The sequence below is a fragment of the Gobius niger genome (assembly GCF_951799975.1).
Source record: "Gobius niger genome assembly, chromosome: 19".
NCBI lineage: Eukaryota > Metazoa > Chordata > Actinopteri > Gobiiformes > Gobiidae > Gobius > Gobius niger.
Genome location: NC_136870.1, coordinates 7226242 through 7248070, shown reverse-complemented (window position 1 = coordinate 7248070; position 21829 = coordinate 7226242). Strand labels below are relative to the sequence as shown.

At 42.2% G+C, this 21829-nt stretch overlaps 1 protein-coding gene across 1 annotated transcript in view; it reads left to right on the top strand.

Annotated features, from left to right (window-relative positions):
- LOC306979141 (arf-GAP with dual PH domain-containing protein 1-like) overlaps positions 1-21829 on the top strand; it is a 57262-nt gene that overhangs the window by 25724 nt on the left and 9709 nt on the right. Inside the window, exons 3-6 of the mRNA XM_079577989.1 lie at positions 5801-5892; positions 14505-14587; positions 21266-21378; positions 21488-21634. Of these exons, the coding sequence (XP_079434115.1) occupies positions 5801-5892; positions 14505-14587; positions 21266-21378; positions 21488-21634 (435 nt within the window). The remainder of the gene's footprint in view (positions 1-5800; positions 5893-14504; positions 14588-21265; positions 21379-21487; positions 21635-21829) is intronic.

Sequence of the window (21829 nt, the reverse complement as noted above, 5' to 3'; positions counted from 1 at the left end):
GGGTTTGTGAGGTCCAGGTTTGTAAGGTCCTGGTTTGTGAGGTCCTGGTTTGTAAGGTCCTGGTTTGTAAGGTCCAGGTTTGTAAGGACCAGGTTTGTAAGGTCCTGGTTTGTAAGATCCAGGTTTGTAAGGACCGGGTTTGTAAGGTCCTGGTTTGTAAGGTCTGGGTTTGTCAGGTCCTGGTTTGTAAGGTCCAGGTTTGTAAGGTCCTGGTTTGTAAGGTCCAGGTTTGTAAGGTCCTGGTTTGTAAGATCCAGGTTTGTAAGGTCCAGGTTTGTAAGATCCAGGTTTGTAAGGACCGGGTTTGTAAGATCCAGGTTTGTAAGGTCCTGGTTTGTAAGATCCAGGTTTGTAAGGTCCTGGTTTGTAAGATCCAGGTTTGTAAGGTCCAGGTTTGTAAGATCCAGGTTTGTAAGGACCGGGTTTGTAAGATCCAGGTTTGTAAGGTCCTGGTTTGTAAGATCCAGGTTTGTAAGGTCCAGGTTTGTAAGATCCAGGTTTGTAAGGTCCTGGTTTGTAAGATCCAGGTTTGTAAGGACCGGGTTTGTAAGATCCAGGTTTGTAAGGTCCTGGTTTGTAAGATCCAGGTTTGTAAGGACCGGGTTTGTAAGGTCTGGGTTTGTCAGGTCCAGGTTTGTACGGTCTGGGTTTGTAAGGTCCAGGTTTGTAAGGTCCAGGTTTGTAAGGTCCAGGTTTGTAAGGTCCAGGTTTGTAAGGTCCGGGTTTGTAAGGTCCAGGTTTGTAAGGTCTGGGTTTGTAAGGTCCGGGTTTGTAAGGTCCAGGTTTGTAAGGTCCAGGTTTGTAAGGTCCTGGTTTGTAAGGTCCAGGTTTGTAAGGTCTGTGTTTGTAAGGTCCTGGTTCGTAAGGTCCGGGTTTGTAAGGTCCAGGTTTGTAAGGTCCTGGTTTGTTAAGTTCTTCTCTCCGCAGCTTCTCCGCGCACCTGTTCCCTCCCGGAGGAAAGCTCTGCTCAGGCCGAAAGACGCGTAGGCCTAGTTCTGCCCCGGCTCCAGTGCTGAGTCCGCGGAGCCGTCCAGCTGCTTTTCGTTGGTTCATGGTCCAGAGTCTGCTCTGACTGCAGCGTTATATCCACACTTTCTTCTTTTTACCACACACAATTTTTATACTCTGTATAGTCCCTTTAAGGTTTATGTGGGTTACTGACAGATTATTAGTTAGTTAATAGTTAACTCCATTCAAAGGATTTTTTTATAATTTTGCAGCTAAAATGACATAAACAGTAACATCCATAATGACAGTAGGCTAAATACCGATTGAAACTGGTGCATTTGTCCAGATAAATGCATTTTTCCTATCAAAATAAACTTTTTTCATTGTACTTGTTTTGCAGACAAGCTTTGGGGGCCCCCCTGTAGTGCCTCTGAGGCCCCCCAGGAGGCCCCGGACCCCACTTTGGAACCGCTGCATTATTTAATCTTCCTCATGCGCAAAAATATCCTATTTGTTGTGTTAAAAACAATTATTTATCGTTTCCTGGTTAGAGAAATGCGTTGCGCCAATGTGAGAAAAGTCGAAACCCTGACCTCCATTGACCAACTGGAACCTCTAGACTGAGCCTAGAATGATCAAAACCATTTTCAAAGGTTTCATGAAATCAGGGTGACTCTCTTCTGCGGTCTGTCCCAATATAATATATATATATATGTGCATAATAATTGTGCACAACTGATCCAAAAGTCCTAATTGTGTCCATTATCATAAATATGCATTGTCAGTGCCTAAAGGTAATGGGTATTCTCTGGGAAAATATGACACCGAGCGTTCACTATGTGGCAATTATAAAACTGCTTTTTATCCACCTGTTTCCATGGCAACGGGTGCAATCCAGGGTCAATTCTTGGCGGGATGTCATAAAATAGTGCGGGGCAAAGACAAAACGTCGCCCACGGGCAGGAAGAATTTCTAAAGAATCGGCAGAATTTTCGATTTCTTTTCCCTATTATCGATGTGAAAATTGTATTCATGTTATGCAAGTGTGAAAACAGGGCACGAGAATGAAACGGAATGATGTTTTGAAGATGAAAAGAGATGATGTGGGCCAGTGTAGGATTTAGAAAGCCCAGAGATATCCGCCAGGACGCCACACAGATGCTCGTAACGCTGTGCCAGAGATCGTCTCACACTTTTACACTCTAGAAGCCAGGGCTATAACTCGCCTTTTTTTTTATTCATGAGCACCAATTATTGAGGATTTAACAGATCGGCCTATTTTTATTGGACTGCCTCTTTGACCATCAAGGCCCCGGCTGTGTGGACAGTGAACCCTTGTCATACTTGACTCGTCTGACCTCTGACCTTTGCCCTCCCTGCAGTATTCCCGCACAGCAATCTACAAAAGTGTTTACATTTCCACGGAGAGTATACACCAGGACCTGCACAGGAAATATATCAGCAGAATACGCTAAAGTTCCTATATCTTTTATGCATTATTCAGAACTCTGTATGAAATGTATTCATCAACAAATTTAAGTTGAATGTTTTTTTTTTATTTGACCATAAAAAGATGCATGTTTATAAGGACAACATAAAAAAAACACGACAAAAAATAAAAAATGAAAGCCAATAAACTAAATAAAACCAATTAGGGAACAGAAAAAATATATAATCAGTACATCGATCAGAAGCCCCCTGTGAGAGACCAACAGGCCCGGAAACGGAACAGTGGAAGAAACTGATGGATGGATGGATGGATGGATGGATGGATGGATGGATGGATGGATAGTTCTCAGTAAAAATACTACTCAAGTGGGCCTTAAAGGGGCATTATGCAACTTTTTATGCAGAAAAAGAAGTTAATATTTGTGTGTATTTGACCGTGTAGTGACTCAGCGGCTGTAAGGGTGGTCCGCATGGCGCCTTTACTTTCCGTCACAGTGGTCTTTAGGACGCTCCATGATAAATTGACCCTCACACCAGAAAACCTACAGAACTATTGATCCTGGAGCGTTGTAGAGACCACCGTGATGGAAAGTAAAGGTGCCATGCTGACCACTCATAGTCGCTTGGTTACTACAAGGTCAAATACGCTCAAATAACAACTTTTAATCACATAAAAAGTTGCATAATGCAGATTTAAACACAGTACTTATTACTTAACTATATTTACCTTGTTTCTGACCAACTCTGCTGACCACCTCTTTAACCGAGTCCACTTACCTGCAGCTTTAAGCCCCTGTACCTTTAGTAGAATCTTTTGCAGGCCCCGATGGAGTACATTGGTTGAATGTGTTCCTCTTCTCCGTGTGTCAGTGAAGTGGTCCTCTGGGGGAGGCGGGCTCGCCGTGAGTCATGATGAAACAGCAGGTCGGGGGTGTGGGTGGGAGATAATTGGGATGTAAGGGGGATTTGACTTGAGAGGAGCGGCGGGGCTGAGGTGGCGCCCCGATAAATCAACAGGCGCCGCTGGGAATTTAAAAAAAGAAAGAAAAAGGAAAATCAAAACGGCAGCAAAAGGATTACGGGATTTGTGGTCGGGCTGTGATTGTAGCATAAGGAGAGTTTAGTTTAAATGTTCCTGACTCGCATTAGTTCAATTAGTAATATTGATTAATAAAATACAGAAGATCGTCCGCAATTACACTTAAAGGAAGGATAAGTAGTGAACCAAATATTGGTTTAGCTGATAACAAAAGTAATGGTGCCTTAACCTCTTAACCCCTTAACTCCCACCTGAACCGAGCACATTTTTCTCCAGTTTGGCTTTACCCCAATCCAAAAGCTTCTGGAAAAAAGCTGTGAAAATAGCAACAAAACTGAGACGAAAACAATGATGGAAATGTGACAAAAAAGTGAGAAAACATTGACAAAAAAGTGACGAAAAATTGATGAAAAAGAGGCAAAAATGTCACAAGAAATTGACTAAAAATTACAAAAATATTACAAAAAAATGACCAAAATGTAACGAAAAAATGACAAAAATTTGATGAAAAATTGACGAAAAAATTACAAAAATGTGACACAAAATGTGACAAAAAATGACCAAAAAAATGACAAAATGTGATAAAAATTTGACAAAAAATTACTAAAATTTGACAAAAAATTACAAAAAAATGATGACAAAAATGAGTTGAATACTCAACAAAAAAATGATGGGAAAAAAATCTGATGACGTGAGGAAAAAGATCCTCTCGGTTCAGGCGGGAGTTAAGAGGTTCACCCCCACCTGCATCGAGCACATTGTCTCCAGTTCGACTTTACCCAAATCTAAAAGCTTCTTGAAAAAAGCGTCAAAATTGCAACAGAAATAAGATGAAAACGAGGATGAAGATGCAACAAAAGAGCCACAGGAAAATGGCAAAAAAAAGTGACAAAAGTGCAACGAAAGTAGCCACAAAATAATCACAGATAAGAGACACAAGAGCAGCGGAAAAATGACAAAAAGGTGATGAAAAGTTACGAAAACGCAGCAAAAAGCGATGAATATGTGGCAACAATGTGACAAAAACGGAACAAAAGTCGCCAACGCACCAACAATGGGAGGAAAAAGATCCATTTAGATGAGTTTTGTAAGTCTTAGCTTTCAAATGAGACGCTACACTGGCGTATAGGCCGCTACCTTGTAGATTTGAAAGGCTACCTGTCGACTGGAGGGCGGGGGACAAACGGTCATGAACACAGACGGAGAAGGATTGGGGCGTGGCTAGGGAGTGTGTGCAGTTATTTGCATGGTCCTTGAAATGAATGTGTTTGTAAATATAGTCACGCCGCCTCAGTCCGTATCTGGTGTAGCTCCGTGACTTGGCCTTGAATGTTGAAATGTTGACTGCACAGGAGAGATAAGAGATCCAGCTGCTTCAACATCCCCCCCATGACGAAAATAATGATTCCGGTAGTTCATAAATGTGTAATTAAGTAGCTTTTACTTGGTCTCAGCAGTAGTTCAGTTCTCCAGAGCAGGTAGTTCCCTGAAAATGCACTTGGTGAAGGTGGTTAAGAGGTTAAACAATGCCAATAACATTTCAGTGTAACAGTTTTTTTTTATGTCTATATATTATAATGTTAGAGGATAAGACAATTATATAAAGGTTGCCAGAAATTAAGGCTAAAACCAGTTTGGAAATGAGCAGAACTTCCACAATCTCGGCGCCTAACCACACAAACACCTTGAAACTGAATCTTTCACACTTCCAGGTAAATACAAATGAAATTGAGGAATGGATATTGTCATTACCTTTTATGACTATTTGCTTTTCAGCTTTTGGTGCTCCGTGTTGAGGCTTACACAAACAGTCCCGTTCTAATAAGACTCACTCAGAATCTCACATTGTGGAGCTGTGCTTTTCTTTCCGCTGCATGGGACATTTGATCGTCCACTTGCCCCATAGGCGTCTTGTTTCACGTTTAGAATTAGACAGTTACATTTCTGGTAATCGGTGCTTCTCATTCCGCTCCAGTCCCTCAGGTGTTGTGACGTAGTTCTTATGAAACTACAAATGACCATCAATTGACCCTCTGTTTTTAATCAAGGCTATTTATAAGCTAGAAAATGTTACTCTTTTTATTCCACCCAGTGTGTCCTCCAGGAGCTCTCGGGGAAAATGCAAAGGCGTGCTGGAGTTCGGGTGGATTATCCATGGATGAAAGGCGTGGTGGATTGAATGAGGACATGTGAGAAGATGGGCTGCTGGCTATTCCCCGGTCTAATCCCATATGAATCCACACGCATGACCGTTAGCTTGAGCCAGAGCGGAGATTTTCGGAGCTTTACGCCACCGTGCTGTCACTCTATGAAGGGTGGAACTGTGTGAAGGGTTTCAATGACGGGCCTTGTGTTGTCTTGCAGTTAATGGCGTCCATGGGCAACAACGCAGCCAAAGCCAAGTATGAGCAGAAGGTGCCTCCGTTCTACTACAGACCCACGCACTCCGACTGCAAGTGAGTACAAGAGGAGCGCTCATCGTGTTGAATCAAGAGAAATCACAGGGATGCCTTTAGCTTTAGTGGTTTGTCTGCCTTTAGCATAACCTGGCATGGGTCAGATTGATATTACAGAGCCAATGACATTGATATCAATCTGGGATCGCTCCTGCTCAAATCGTTCGGGGAGTGGATGCATTTCTGGGGCAGCTTTTTCTGCTGATCGGATCAAACCGCAAATTCATTAAATATAATGTTTTGGAAAAATGTGTTTGAAAAGTATGTGGCAAAACCTCGTGTTTTCCGTCATCGCCACGTTTGTTGATTAGTATCCAGTAAGTCCAAACCACTTTTGGTTTGGGCATACCGAATGAATTGAGCTGTAGCAGTTTTTTTTTTTTTTTTGTATTTGTTTTTATTTCACATTTATTAACCCCTTAACTCCCACCTGAACCGAGCACATTTTCTCCAGCTTTGCCCCAAGTCCAAAAGCTTCTGGAAAAAAGGTGTGAAAATAGAAACGAAACTGAGACGAAAACAAGGATGAAAATGTGAAAAAAGGGAGAAAAAATTGACGAAAAAGTGACAAAAAAATTACAAAAAATGTTAAAAAAATAATAAAAAAAACGACAAAAATGGACAAAAAATTTACAAAAAAGTGGGAAAATTTGACGAAAAATTGAGAAAAAATGGACGAAAAAGTGACAAAAATGGACAAAAAAAGTGATAAGAATTTGACCAAAAAAAAATCAAAAAATGTGATGAAAAAGTGACAAAAAAGTCACGAAAATTTGACAAAAATGAGATGACTGCCCAACAAAAAAAGTGATGAAAAAAAATCTGATGATGTGAGGAAAAAGATCAATTTAGCTTTGTAGGTCTTCGCTTTCAAATGAGGTGTTACACTGGCCTACAGGATTTGGGTAAAGCTGAACTGGAGAAAATGCTCTCGGTTCAGGCCTCCCGCCTGAACCAAGAGCATTTTAGAGCATTTAAGAGGTTAATTGTAACAATAATAACAAGGAAAGTGCCACTGAGATTAGGAACCTAATTTCCGGGGGAGTCCTGGCTCCAGAGGGGAACCTATTATGCTGTACATATTTTTAGTGGTATTGGAAACCAGAGTACCCAGAGGAAACTTACACAGACACGGGGAGAACATGCAAACTCCACACAGTGCCGTGAGCTGCTGCACCGCTGTCCATCCATCCACCTAGGACCTGTTTGCCATGGGAGACCCTACCAGGGGCACGAAGCCCCCGACAACAGAGCTCCCAGGATCATTCGGGCGCTCAAACCCCTCCACCACGTTAAGGTGGCTAAATATTTTATTTAGCTTTTAGCTCAAAGGCCACTTTTACATGCTAATTCATATCTTAAGTAAAATCTCAAAAGGTCTTTGACCTCACCTAAATGTGGTCGATGGCAGCTGAAAACATCTGGATCTTTTATAATTGGTGATGTTTGATGGCTAACAGCTATAGGAAAAATACATCGAATGCATGCTCCTTTTATTTTTCTGTTTTTAATGGTCAAAAGTCCTTAAAATGGCACTCACCCCCCTATCCATCTTCTTCTGCTGTATCAGGATTAGAGATGCTCACACTTCCTTGTCCATGCACACATCCTCCAGCTTTACAGGGGCATCCCTATGTATGGTATCCCAATTGACATCATAGCCGTTCCAGCGTGTCCTCCAAGTCTACCATGGGGCCTCCCCCAATGGTATGGGCCTGGAACACCTCCCCAGTGAGTGCAGAATGCCTCCTGCAGCTGGCTAATCTCGATGTGAAGGGGCAGCCAGTCTGCTAGTGCACGTTGTGTTATGAACTGTGCTCTACTTGCCCTAATTTTAACAATAAATCATAGTGTTTTTGGAAATCTCATTTTAGTCAATGAAACTTCCAGCAAATTTGTATTATATTGTACAAGCAAAAACAAAAAGTGTTAGACAGATAGAATTCTTTAACATTGATACCTACTGATCTAATACAGCTTGATAAATAGCTAACTGCACCAACTATAGCCACTCTTTCCTGCACATGGCGCAATGTTGGGTCCAAGAGACTGTTTTGCCTCAGCATTGACACTTTGCTCACGTGTTAAACAAATGTGTGAAACTAATGCATGCGGCTGCACAGAGGAACTGTAAACTGAGAGATGGTATGTTTCACACCTTTATGCAGGCTAACATACACCACTTCTCCTGCAGACCATGCTATGAATTCATGCCATTTAAAAAAAAAAAAACATAGAAAAATACAGCAGTATATGTGGAAATGTCTAATGCTACCGGAATCTACCCATTTCTCAACTCGATCTATAACTCCCTGTCCTCAAATGCCTCCTCACCAAGCCCCTGCGTGGTTTTCTTGTTTCAGATGCAGGAGTTATTTATGCCGCAGACAGGATAAAGAGTAGAAGGCGTAGAAAGCGGCGGATGAAAGCGTGGTGGGCCTGCAGGGAGGAGGAAAGGTTTAGCGAAGAGAGCGCAGATAAGATTGAGAGACAGACTGTTGGCATGGAGATGAGACCCCAACGCAGCGTAGAGGGAGACAGTGGAGCTGAATAGGCTTTTATGCAGCAACGCAGCGCTGAAAGGCGGTAATGAGCAGCTCCTGGAGAAGGTGAGTTTTGAAATAATAATAAGAGCATTTTAAGCCATTTAGCTGCTCTTGTGATATATACTAGCTTTGTGTCTTGAACGTCCCGGGTTCTATTTCCAGACACAGTAGGTCTTTCGTGTCTGAATGAGTTTTCCTCCGGCTGCTCCTGGTTTCCCTCGTCGCCCCAAAACATCTCGTCACATGTGAAAAAAAAAACACCACAACTTTAAAATACGTGGAATTGCGGATGTATTTTCAACCAAGTAAAGATACGGAGACATGGAGAGGAGCAAAGTGGTCCAACAGCCCAAAAACGCAGAGCCTTTATATACAGGAATCACAATTGATCATACAGTCATGTCATACAAGGGGGGGTGGCCTCGCAGAGGGGAAAGGAAGTATAATTTTTCACTCTTTTTAGCCATTTTCTGGTGAAGTATAAACGTATTTATCACACACATAGTATGAAGTATAAATCAGGTCTATGTGGATGTTTTTTTCACAATAGATATTTCAGTAGAAGCCAAGAAACGGACGGAGCTAGAATTAGCATGTAGCACGATGCTAACATGAAGCATCATGTTAGCATTCTCTGTTAGGCTATTTATGTATTTAGGAGCTGTTGAACTACTTTGCTCTTCCCCATGTCTTTGTATCTTTATTTAGTAGAAAACTATATTCATAATTCAGCATTTGTTAAAGTAGTTTTTGAATAATTGGAGAAAGTTTCTCTTTGTTTTCCCTCTCAACTGCTTCAAAACACGACCATATATGGACGATGCCAGAGACGCCTTCTGTATATGTTTGTTGAAAAAAAAAAACATTAAAAAACTGTTAAAAAACACAATCAATATTTCTGAAACTCAACAGAGAGTTACTGAACCTGCTTATTTCTCAGACTCATTAGCCAAAAATGCTGTACCTACTACTAAATAAGTATTATTTACTAAAGTCGCTACTTCCGGGGTTAGCGTAGCTGTTAGCATTTTTCTCCGCTAAATCCGGATGTAGCAATTTTGGTAAATATTACTTTTATAACAGTAGGTACAGCATTTTTGGCTAATGGGCCTGATAAGTAAGTATGTTCAGTAACTCTCTGTTGAGTTTCAGAAATATTGATTGTGGTATTGAAGAGTTTTTTGTAGTTTCTCGCACATCTGCCGGTCTGTGCGAACCCGGAAGTTGAGCTGTGGCGTCACCACTTAGCAAACATATAACGGAGAATGCTAACCATAGTACTAACGTTAGCATCGCGCTAGAAGCACCGGGTGACCTCTATTAGATGTTTCTGTTTATTGCGATGATTGAAACCTTTACTATTGCTATAAATGTCTAACTACATTAGAGAGTTAAAAAATGAAAATGACATCAAATTAAATTACTTAAAATATCGGCCTAAATACCCTTCATATCGGACCCTAAAATTCCATATCGCTACTAAATAATCTTGTAATCTGTCAGAAAATATGTAAAAAGAGTGATCAATTGTGATTCCCATAATAAGCTTCCTTCCGTGTTGCCATCTGTAACTATAGGTTAAGCTCGGTGATTCCGACTGTTAGCCTGGCTCCACATCTAAAGACGGGTCCCTGAACGCCACGCGGCAGTCCACCTCTCCGTACGGCATCAAAGGATGGTTCAAAAGCAGAGGGCAAATTTCCCACAGAGATCGATAAAGTGCACCTTCCTTTCAGCCAACTATGATTCAGACAACGCTTTGGCCCATAGTTTATGTTGTTTTAATATCACATTGTTTAAATTCAATTAGCTTTATCGTCAACCTAGCATTCATCCTGTGCGTGTGCTTTGTGATGCCAAATCAAACGCACATGGACACAACACAATCGAGGGCAGCACGGGGAGGGAAGGGTAGAGTTCAGCTTCCTGTGCCTGGTGGATGAAGCTGTCCTTCAGTCGGTTGGACCTGTCACTTATCAAGACTCCAGACTCTGTGGCAAGACTGTAGAGATTGTGGGATAGGTATAACCCAGTCTGGTCTGATGCCAGGCGAACAGGCCCAGTCCTGATCATTGTTGAGCCAAAACACAACAGACTTACACGGTCCTCTGTTAGGGCTTTTCCACCAAGGTGTTGGTTCTGGGCTGGTTCAGAGCTGGTTCTGGTGCCGGGTTGGTTCCATACTGACTTGGTTTTCGACCAAAATGAGAGCTCTGCCTATTGTCATAGCAACGCTTTGGGAAGTCAACATCAAAAATGGATAGTAGCATCTTACTACAGCCACTTCTGGTTATAAAATACAGAAAAATAAGTTTATGTTTCAATCACAGCAGCCGTTAACATTTTGATTTCTTCTTTCTAACTCTTGTTTTAGCTGAAGAACATAAAGCAAAACAACAGTTTCCTCCACAGACTGTTTTGGCTTCTCCAGGAAGCTACAGGCACAAACTAACTAATATTGATTGTTTGTTGGAGGAGAGAGCCACGGCCCCAGCCGCTGACATCACTGGTGCTCGTTTCTTGGTCCAGCTTTTAATTGGTTCCCAACCGGCACCAGATTTTGGAACTAAGAGCCAGCGTTTTTTTCAGTGGAAAACGAAAGAACCGGTTCCGAAACTGGAACTGGCCCAGAACCAGCACCGGCACCAGCTTGGTGGAAAAGGGCTATGAGAAAAGCCTTGTTCTGCTTGACATCTAAAGAGCGTACAATGGCCTCTACAAGTCAGGGCGGGCTTGTGTGGATGAGTCTGGGATGTCTCCTCCACTCCCTACAGTTTTCTGCCACCCTGCTTGTAGTCGATATCCGGAGATGACTTTGAAGACCAGGCGTGTCCAAACTATGACCTATGGGGCAAAGAGTTCTTACTGATTTTTGCTAGCCCTTTAGTTTCTTGCTGAATTGACCTGCGTTGCCACAAATGCTAGATTACAATGCAGGTGAAATCAATCTAAAAAGTCCAATCCTCAACAACTAAAGAAGTTAGAGAGGCAGAGCTGGTATAAAAGCCGAACCCTAAACACCATGACTAAGCTGTGTTAAACTGTTCGTTTAGGGAGGCCAGCGAACAGGCCGTTACAATAGTCTCACCGGCTGGAAACAAATGGATGAATTAGTCTCTCCAAGTCGTGTTTAGACAGTATGTTTTTATTCTAGCAATGTTTTTTAGATGGTAACAGGCCGCTGATGTAATTGACTTGCATGAAAATTCAGGTCTGAGTCCATGATTACCCCTAGATAATTTTATGTTGATGTCCAGAGGAGAAGGAGCGACAAAACAGAGGTTAGGTGACTTTGTGTGAACGAGCAAGAAAAAATAGTGCTCAAGACAGAGTGAAATAGTGCTCAAGACAGAGCGAGTCCAAACAAGACTTAAAAATAGTGCTCAAGACAGAGTGAAATAGTGCTCAAGACAGAGCGAGTCCAAACAAGACTTAAAAATAGTGCTCAAGACAGAGTGAAATAGTGCTCAAGACAGAGCGAGTCAAAACAAGACTTAAAAATAGTGCTCAAGACAGAGCGAAATAGTGCTCAAGACAGAGCGAAATAGTGCTCAAGACAGAGCGAGTCCAAACAAGACTTAAAAATAGTGCTCAAGACAGAGCGAGTCAAAACAAGACTTAAAAATAGTGCTCAAGACAGAGTGAGTCAAAACAAGACTTAAAATAGTGCTCAAGACGGATTTAAAAATGCATATAACTGAAGGTATTTTATCTACACTCTTGCCTCTTACTGTAATTGATTAATTAGGCCCGAGCGGCCTGGCAGGGCTCGGGCCTATTGTAATTGTACGGCAGTGCGCGGAGCGCACTGAAGAAAGACGTGCGCGTAGCGCACGTCCCGAAAAGAGCGCGCAGCGCTCAAGAAACAGAGCGCGGAGCGCTCCCCATGTATAAGACAGTAATGGGGGGACTCCCGGCACCACGCCCTGTCCGGTGAAATAGGCGTGTGCCGCAAAAGCGGCACATTTGTAACTGCTCGTGTGAAAAAAGGTGAAAAATCCAGGCAAGGCGCAACATTGACAAGAAAGTAGTCGATGACGAGCGCAACGCGCTCGTCATCGACCATGGCCACTTCCCAATGCCCAAAACACTACTAGAGTGACTCAGGGCATCGAGGCCTATCCAATGATATAGGTGTTTGCCGCGAAAGCGGCATATTTGTTGTTGCTCGCACAAAAATCTGAAAAAAAAATGCATTAAGAAATATTGACAAAGAAGTGGTAAAATACGAGCGCAACGCGCTCGTATTTGACAATGAACCTCACGGGCGGGTTACTGGACGTGAGACCTTTCCGACGATATAAATATGGGCCGCCGCAGGCGGCGCTATATTGTTATTGTAAGAGTTTTTCTTTTTCTTATTATTATTATTATTATTATTTTTCCTCTCCCCCAGAAATCCACTTTCCCACCGACGAAAAGTCCTGAATTTTTGCCCAAAATTCAATTTGGTGAAAAGAAAAAACTTCACATCTCCAAATTTCAAAAATTCTAAAAAATGGCGCGTCAGCGCCCCCTGGAAAAACCACGTTAACATTGCGGCCTATGGCCAGACCCCCCAAAATCACGAAAACGCCGAAAATTTTTGTTCGTCGTAGACGAAAAAAATTCGGCACAGTGATTGGTCGCATGAAGCCAGAAAAAAAAAGATATTACGCGGTTGCTAGGCAACCAACAGTATGGCGGCCATATTGGCCAGAAGAGCGACCTGGCGCCGAAGGCGCCTTTTCGTGCCCTCGCATTTGAACGAACTCGTCCTAGGGCGTTGAACGCAGCGACTCCTCGGTCGCTCCAGATCATCTACACATGTGGGGCATTAAAAGTTATTAAAAACTTTCTAATAGGATTTCCGGTTTTGTCATGGCAACGCCATAAATTTGGCGTTCGTTTTTGGCGTTCGCCGTCGCCTTCGAAGAGTCATAACTCGCACAAACTGTGGCCGATTTTACTGAAACTTGAATCGTTGGTCGAGTCGTCGGCCCCGGATGTTTTGATATAGGAATTTTGAAAATGTGCGCAATAGCGCCCCCTGCAGAGCAACAAATAAAAATGAATGGGGAAAAAAAGTAAACTTTGTCGTAGACAAATAAAATTTGGCACAAACATCCGTCACGTGACCTCGATCAAAAAGTAAATTATGGCTACGCCCATTTTCCCACTGTGTTGCCATGGCAACGACCCGAAATAAAGTTTGGCGTAGCCAAACCAAAATTGGTACACACCTTCGTCGTGACGTTCCGAACGAAAAAGTACATTACGTGGTTGCTAGGCAACCCACACAAAGTCGGCCATTTTGGGAAATATTGCGTGATCTGGCGCCGAAGGCGCATTTCTTGCCTTTGCTCTTTTATAAACTCGACCGAGGGTGGCAGCGATTTCAAAACCACGTAGGGCGCGGCAGCGCCCCCCGGTTGTTGCGGTGGCGTGCGACGGCGTGCGCCAACCGGCCAACGCTGCTCGCGAGGGCCTCTAAATGCCGCTTGCGGCTTTAATTCTATGTTGATGTTCTTATTGATTGTATTTGTTTTCTTATATTTATGCAACTGTGAAGCACTTTGAATTGCCTTGTGTATGAACTGTGCTCTACAAATAAACTTGCCTTGCCTTGCGTAGATTTCTAACTTGATTTTTAGGTCCTAGTGAAAGAGCTTCAGGATGACCAATGACAACCTCTCTGTGTTTTTGTGGGCCAAAGACAATAGTCTCAGTTTTATCTGTATTTGACTGGAGGAAGTTGTTTTGCATCCACAAACTGATCCGTTTGATACAATGACACAGTATACAGTACTGTATCTCCGGGCCCATGTTCACCCACTGAAACCTAGATCTGAGTGTCGTCTACATAATTGTGATAGGACTTACTGGATGTTAATTGACCTGATGGAAGCAGGTACAGATTGAACTCCTAAGACTGAATAGTAGATTTCTCCTCTCACGTTTACAAATATCGCAGTAGTAGCAGTTGTAGTAATCATCGTAGTTTCCGCTGAGTGTATCCTCATTTTTCATTGCGTTGGTTTAGTGAGTTTGCTGACGGTAAAGTCTCTCTCCTTCTCTCTCGCACAGGCTGCTGAGAGAGCAGTGGATCCGGGCCAAGTACGAGAGGAATGAATTCGAGCTGATAGAGAAGCAGGAGCCGTACTCTGCAGGTGAGCATACACGCCCGGCCAAGGTGCTAAACTGGTCAGTGATGTGCCCAGGCTCTTCGACCCAGCTGGACCGGTCTGCAGGAGGCGACTGTTATCACATCTTTCCGTTTACACGCTGTGTGACTTGGAGTGCAGTAGAGTTGGGGCTGGTATGGACAGAAGGTTGAAGGATCTGGCAACCTAATGTGCAGGGGCTCATGCTGCTTTCTGGTCGGGTAATTGAAAACCAAAAGTTCACCAACTTTGAATATTTTTGCTATTCCGTAATAACAGTTGAATATATTTCCAGTAGTGACCCATAAGATGCTGTCGGATTACAACATAGAGGATCATATTTTCGGCTATACACCCAGAGGTTGTAGTAATCCCTGTTGCCCCATTTGTCAGTAGTTTACATTCGGGAAAAGGTGCAATATGGCGGTCACCTTCATGTGGTTTTCGGAAAGTGGGGGAAACGTTTTCCCCATTTGGGAAACGCATGAACATTCACTCAATAGATGATATTCAGGCGAGCGTCATGTGACTTCTAAGTGGATCCTCAGGAGGCTCTGCTCATTCCGTCTCCGTTGTTTCAATATGAGTTCGTCGCAGCGTCTGGTTTAAAAAAAATAAATAGCTCAAGATTACCTGGGGCAGTGAGGTTCTGGTGGACGGTCACAGCATCGAGTTAAAAACATCGGGAGCAAAGAATTCACTGGAGGTATTTTTGTCTTGAAGCTACCGGAATAACACTAAATAATATAATAATTAATATAGCAACAAGAAGCGCTGAAAAAATAATGGGCTTGTCTTTAGTATTAAAAATCAACACCACAAAAATGAAACAACTAAAAAGTATTAAAGGGATATTTCAGGATTTTTGACATAGGGCCTCATTTTCTAGTTACCCAGAGGTTTGCTGATTTCTGGAGATATTTTTTTTGTAAATCATGCAGTTCTTATATTTGAAGAGTTTCGTGGTGCTAGGCTAATGCAAGGCTAGTGCCTTTCTACGATATCAGCTAGCCTGCATTAAAAACAGTCTGACCCGCTCCACAGTGCACCTGAGGCAAATCACTTATAACACCAGACTAACCATATAAATGTCTGTGTCGATAGAATAACTTTAACCATTTTGCATTTAAAATATCTTATATTTGAGCAGCATCTGCTTCGTGTTTGTATAAGCTACGTGGTGGCGGAGTGATCTGCTAGAAAATAGTCCCTCAAAATACGATCATTCATGTGATGCAAGGTCAGCTATATTCCAAAAATTATTCTATGGACACAAACATTTATATGGTTAGTCTGGTGTTATAAGTGATTTGCCTCAGGTGCTCTGTGGAGCGGGTCAGACTGTTTTTAATGCAGGCTAGCTGACATCGAAGAAATGCACTAGCCTCGCATTGGCCTTGCACCACAAAACTCTTCAAATATAAGAACTGCATGAATTACAAAAAAAATATCTCCAGGTACCAGCAACACTCTGGATAACTAGGAAATGAGGCCCTATGTCAAAAATCCTGAAACATCCCTTTAATACTTTTTAGTTGTTTCATTTTTGTGGTGTTGATTTTTGATACTAGCCACTAGTTCTGAGATAAAAAAGTCCTACCATCAAAAACACAGGCATTTCCAGCAGTCAAGAATTAACCAATGTAATGTTTTGAACAGTGACTTCTCATCAGAATATCACCGTCAGTGATGTTTTCTTGAACTATTTGTTGATTTTCATGACACCGCTGATTCTTATTGGCGTCCGGAGATCGCACTAGCATTCACGTGTCATTTTTGTGCATAGACACTATTGGGGAAAACAACTGGGGAAATCAGGTCATGCAGAGCTCCCCGTGAAAATCAGCTGAACGGTTCATTTTTTTGTTGCCACTTTGCCACGACTTTCTTGAGCTGTTGTTGTCCTCGGAGTGACGTGATTGCAGGAAAAATGCCAATCCTACTTGTTTTGTTTTTGTTTTTTACTCCTGTAATAGTTTCCCCCAATGTTACCGCGCAATTGTCAGCAATAGACAAACAATTCCCTTCACGCTAAGAGCACAATGTCCAGTGGAGGATCCCAAATTGCTCAATCTGTGTCTCGGCGAGCGCTCCTCTTTACCTCGAGACCAATTTTCGTTATAAAAACAAAACAAAAACTTTGCAAACATTACATTTGCTCCAATATGTTGTTTACTTCATGCAAACAGTGACAAATGCCGTGATCGTACGCGAGCTCGCTGTGCCGATATACATTTCAAATCCGGCCGGAAGTCGAGCGCCCTGATTGGTTGGCGCTGACCTCATGCGTTTACGGTTACTGTATCAAACACGCACGATGATGTTCTGAGTCACCCTGGGCATGATGTGGATGTTTTGTTCGGTGGTAGCGTTGCATTGTGGGGGGTATTGGTTCAGGCTCGGTTGAAAGTGGCTTTACAGTGGTCAGGGCGGGCATTGATTTGGTGAATGCTAAGGACGAGGGAGAGGGAGGGGTTCGGGAGACGGGAGAGAAGAGCCATCGATCCATGAGGTAATGCAAGTCGGGTTTTGTGGCAAGAAAGACAAAGGAGAAAGCTGCAACAGAGGAAGATATTAAGCATTGTTTTGAATTAGGGTTAGAATTATATCCAGTGCAACGGCCTAGTGCAGGGGTGTCCAGCTGATTTTGGGGAGTGGGATGAAGTTGAGCTCCCATGGCGGGTCGCGGGCCACATATAATGTAAACAGGAAAATACTATTGAAAACTGTGATTTTAAGATAGTCCTGGTTTGGACTGTAGCTTAATAAATAATAACAACTTACACTTGTATTACGCTTTACCAGCTTGTGTCACGTTTCTCAAAGTGCTACATTGTAGTTATTATTCATTTACTCCACACTCGGTGGTGTTAAACTACTAGCCACAGTCGCCCAGGGGCAGACTGATTATTCACCATGTGGCAGTAATGTGTTGTTTATATCCTGATTTCTTATTATCTCAGTGCCCTCTGCTGGAAACGTGTGGAATCCTTTTCTTTATATTTATATTTGCTGCACCCTTGTGGCTGGAGTGAGCATTCTGCTGGCCAGATTAAATTGGCCTTATGTTTGAAGCATGTGGCCTAGTGGTTAGGCTGGAACTTGCACAGCACACATGCAGGGTGGTTAGCTGGCTGTCTGGTCATGAGGTTAATTCCTTGCTCTGACATTGGAATAGTCTCTGTTCAAGGACTGTTGCATAGTAGCAGGACGCTAACTTCCTAACAAATGTTTTCTGTCCCAGTTTTATTCCAATGGAGAATTAGCCACATTTGTCTTGTTTTAATAATAAACAGGACATGGCAGAAAAGTTGAAGCCGTTACTTATAAGATGTTTAAAACTTTACTCAGGTTGTAAAAATACTTCTGCAGAAGAATCTTCTGTGTTTATAACTGTAAGTGTTTTAGCGCTGAAGCTAAAGGTTAGTTTCACCTTAAAGGCACCATCAAATAATATTATGAAACATACTCGGTTCAACTTTTATTGAAGTTTAATATTATTATATTACCTATACTGTCCTAGAGGAAGTTAGCCAAAAACATTCTGTGCATAGAGAACTCCCTCCCTTCGCTTTCCCGCTTTTTACGTTGGTTTATTAAAAAAAGGATAATTGGACCTTTTTTTTGTGAATAAAGTTTACGTTTTAGGTAAATCCGGGGAAATGATGAAAGTGAATTTAATCTTTAGTGTGAACTGACTGAATATATATTTGTACTGCTTGACGGCACACACTAAAAAGTAAACAACTTTCAAAGTTAAACCAAATGTTTTCGAAAATACACAGAGACAGCTGCTAGTGTTATTCTGTCTAATTATTCTCTGAACCCCCCCCCCCCCCCCAAAAAAAAATCTGAAACATTTTTACAAACACGGTACAAAATCAGCTTTTTTAAGTGAAGTCTGGAAGTCTAAATGTACTACAAATTGTTTCAAATGTGCAAAATTGACCACCTGGTCTTGCATTTGGACGTAAAGTAAGTAATAATATATTATTCTTTGTAAAGTCCCTCCTTCCCGGATCTCAGAAACTAATCAGAGTCTAGTATCCTTACGCGTTGACCAATGAGACGAGCTTTTCCTGTAGCTTTATTGTTTACCATTGAAAATTCTGTTCCTGCTCTCCTCATTTCACAAACTGAGACGGTCTTTCTGGTTAAAGTTAAACTTACAGACTTTAACTGCTGTCATTTGCACCCACAGTTCTTCAGCCTGTTCCAAGTAACTCCCCAAAGAGTTATCCATAGTCTAATTATTCTTCAGTTCCAAATGGTGCTGGTTGTTGATTAGAACTTTCAAACACTGATTCCATTATCTCAAAATCCTGTCCACTTAAGACTGCAGAAATGTTTTATCAAACCTTATCCTTATCATTACTTGTTAATGATTAATTCTCCTTTTACAGCCTGGCATTATCAAACAGTTGGAGAAATCACCATAGAGTCGGTGCGTTTAATTTGCAGTGAGTCATCTTTCGAACCGCGAGCTTTGACATCATCCTCCCTCTGAAAGCGATCAGGCTGCTTCAAATAGAAACGGATAGAAAACAGAGCCGAGGATTTCACCGAAATAGACAAAAGACGGAACAAAAGAACGTTCTAAAAATAGGAGAGCGTATCGTTATGGTCAAACCGTCGAATGCCCGTGTGCCGCGGTTTCACGCCACATTGACTTTCACATCCTCGCGTTTCCTTCGGTGAGGAGAGGGATTTGCAGGGGTTTGAAATGAGGGCTCATATTACGGAGAAGCTAAATGGCCAATTACTCCAGCTCGGATTTCTCCTTTTGTTGAATCTTTAGACGGTGGCCATCTTTACCCCAACAATGTCAAAGAGAACGGGAAAATGCACCGGCAGTTTCAACCATCAACTATTTATATTCTCGACCCTCCATTATTAGAGTTTTTATTGTTCATTGTGCATAAGATACGCCCATTTAGGATTACTTGTTTGCATTATCCTGTTATTGTTTGACTATTTCCTTTCCCTTCAAGAACATTTCTCCATTTTGAGATCAATAAAGTTCTGCCTTATCTTCTCTTCTCTCAGACTACAAAATATGTGTTTAACGAGTTGCCAATGTAAAAAAAAAATACCTGAGCAATTACCCTGGTATGGAAAATGGACAAAATGAAAGTCCCAAACACATTGTGGTGTTGTTCACATGCAAGTTCACATACATTTACATGCAAGTCACATATGTGTTTGTTCACATGCACTGCCCCAGCCACAAAAAAAAATAATTGTGGTTCTGATTAAACACTCTCAGTTTATTTTAATGCAATAATTATATAATGATTATATTCATTATCCACACCAGGTCGATATGGAACACTCACATTTATTATTGTATTTCGCAAAATTTACTTGTTCGAGCTTTTAACGGGCCGAGCGTAGTATTATTATTTTTTTCCTCTCTTTATTGAAACAGCTGCACAGTAAAGGGGAGCAAGAGGAGGGTGGGTCTTATGTTTGCTAGCTCGGAGGATCAGGAAGGTGAAAGTACTGGATGTTTTGTTTGTTTCAGCTGTTTTAGATCAATATTGATCAATATAAGCATTTTTTAACCAACAAGTGATAGTTATAGATATGTTTGACACATAGATATAAGATAGAAGAGATAACCGGTGTTTCATTCAGCCCCGTTCATACTAATGATCCCGAATGGTCTGTGATATTAACATGGCTGCCCAAGTCTCCTCCTATAAAGCCTGTGCCTTAAAAGGGCAAAAGGGTGGGAAGCCCCGCCCCCGTAGGGTGGGCGGACCGACTACGGGTCGCCATACCTTTCCAGAGCTGGTCAGTCATAGATTTAGGCTTTCACTTTTTATTGCTGATGTACAAAAAACAGCGTGGTTAAAAATCTTACACATGCACATGGGTCATAGCCATCCATCCATTTTCTTCCGTTTTATCCGGGGCCGGGTCGGGGGGCAGCAGTCTCAGCAGAGATGCCCAGACTTCCCGATCCACACACACCTCCTCCAGCTGTTCTGGGGGGACCCCGAGGCGACACCAGGCCAGCTCGGAGACATAGACCCACCAGTGTGCCCTGGGCCTTCCACGAGGCCTTGTCCCACTAGGACATGCCTGGAACACCTCCCGCGGGAGGCGACCAGGACAGGAGGCATGGGTCATAGCAATTTTTAGAAAAAACTCTTTGGAGCCAGGCTTTAAAGCAGTGCAAACGAGGTCAAAGTCTTCACAGAAACGCTGTTTACCAAGTGTCTTTTGGAGTTGCCCCTGGCCACCAGGGGGTGGTATTACAGCTCCCCGCCATGAGGACCAAAGAGAAACGCTTTCCACGCCCGTTGGTTTGACATTATTATCAAATACCTGGAAAAAGCATAATACTTGCTCTTTAAAGCATTTGCTCATCATGAATCTATGTAAAAAGCCCAGCTGTTAAGAATGTAATTTGTAATGCAAGAGCCCTGCCTTTCATGAAACGTGCACAACATTAGACTAAAACAAATGATTCCATTAATGTGCTTTGAATCCAAGATAAATGAGATGATAATCTTTTGATTAATCATGAGTGAAAGCGTTGACTGTGACTCTTCATAATAGAAATCATTTGTTACTCAGTGTAATACAGTATGTAGAATCCTTCCGGGAACAAAGAAGAAAGCAAGCTGAGGAAATCAGATTGTTCTTGGTGATATTTGACTCTCTCTCTCTCTCCAGGTTACAGAGAGGGGTTCCTATGGAAACGGGGTAGAGACAACGGGCAGTTCCTGAGCCGAAAGTTCATTCTCTCTGAGAGGGAGGGGGCGCTCAAGTACTTCAACAAGCAGGATGTGAGTACACTCATGATGACACAGGGATGTCATATTCACATAGTACATGTATTGACATTATTTTCTTCTATATTTCCAATATAAATGAACTTCTCTTTGTCTGTGTCAGGCCAGAGACCCCAAAGCCGTCATGAAGGTGGAGACGCTCAATGCCACGTTCCAACCGGCCAAGATCGGAAATCCCTGCGGTCTGCAGATCACCTACCTGAAGGACAACAGCACACGCAACATCTTCGTCTACCACAGCGACGCTAAGGTACGAGAGTCTGAATGATTACAATGCACAAATGGTCATCTTTTCAGACTTGTGAAAGGTATAGTTTTTATGTTAATAGTGTGTGTAGTTTTATGGTAAAAGTGCATAGTGACATTACTTGAGCATACTACTTTTTGTCTCGTGTTTAACAAAGGAATCATCTGAAGAGAATCGTTCAGATAATACATTTTAGTA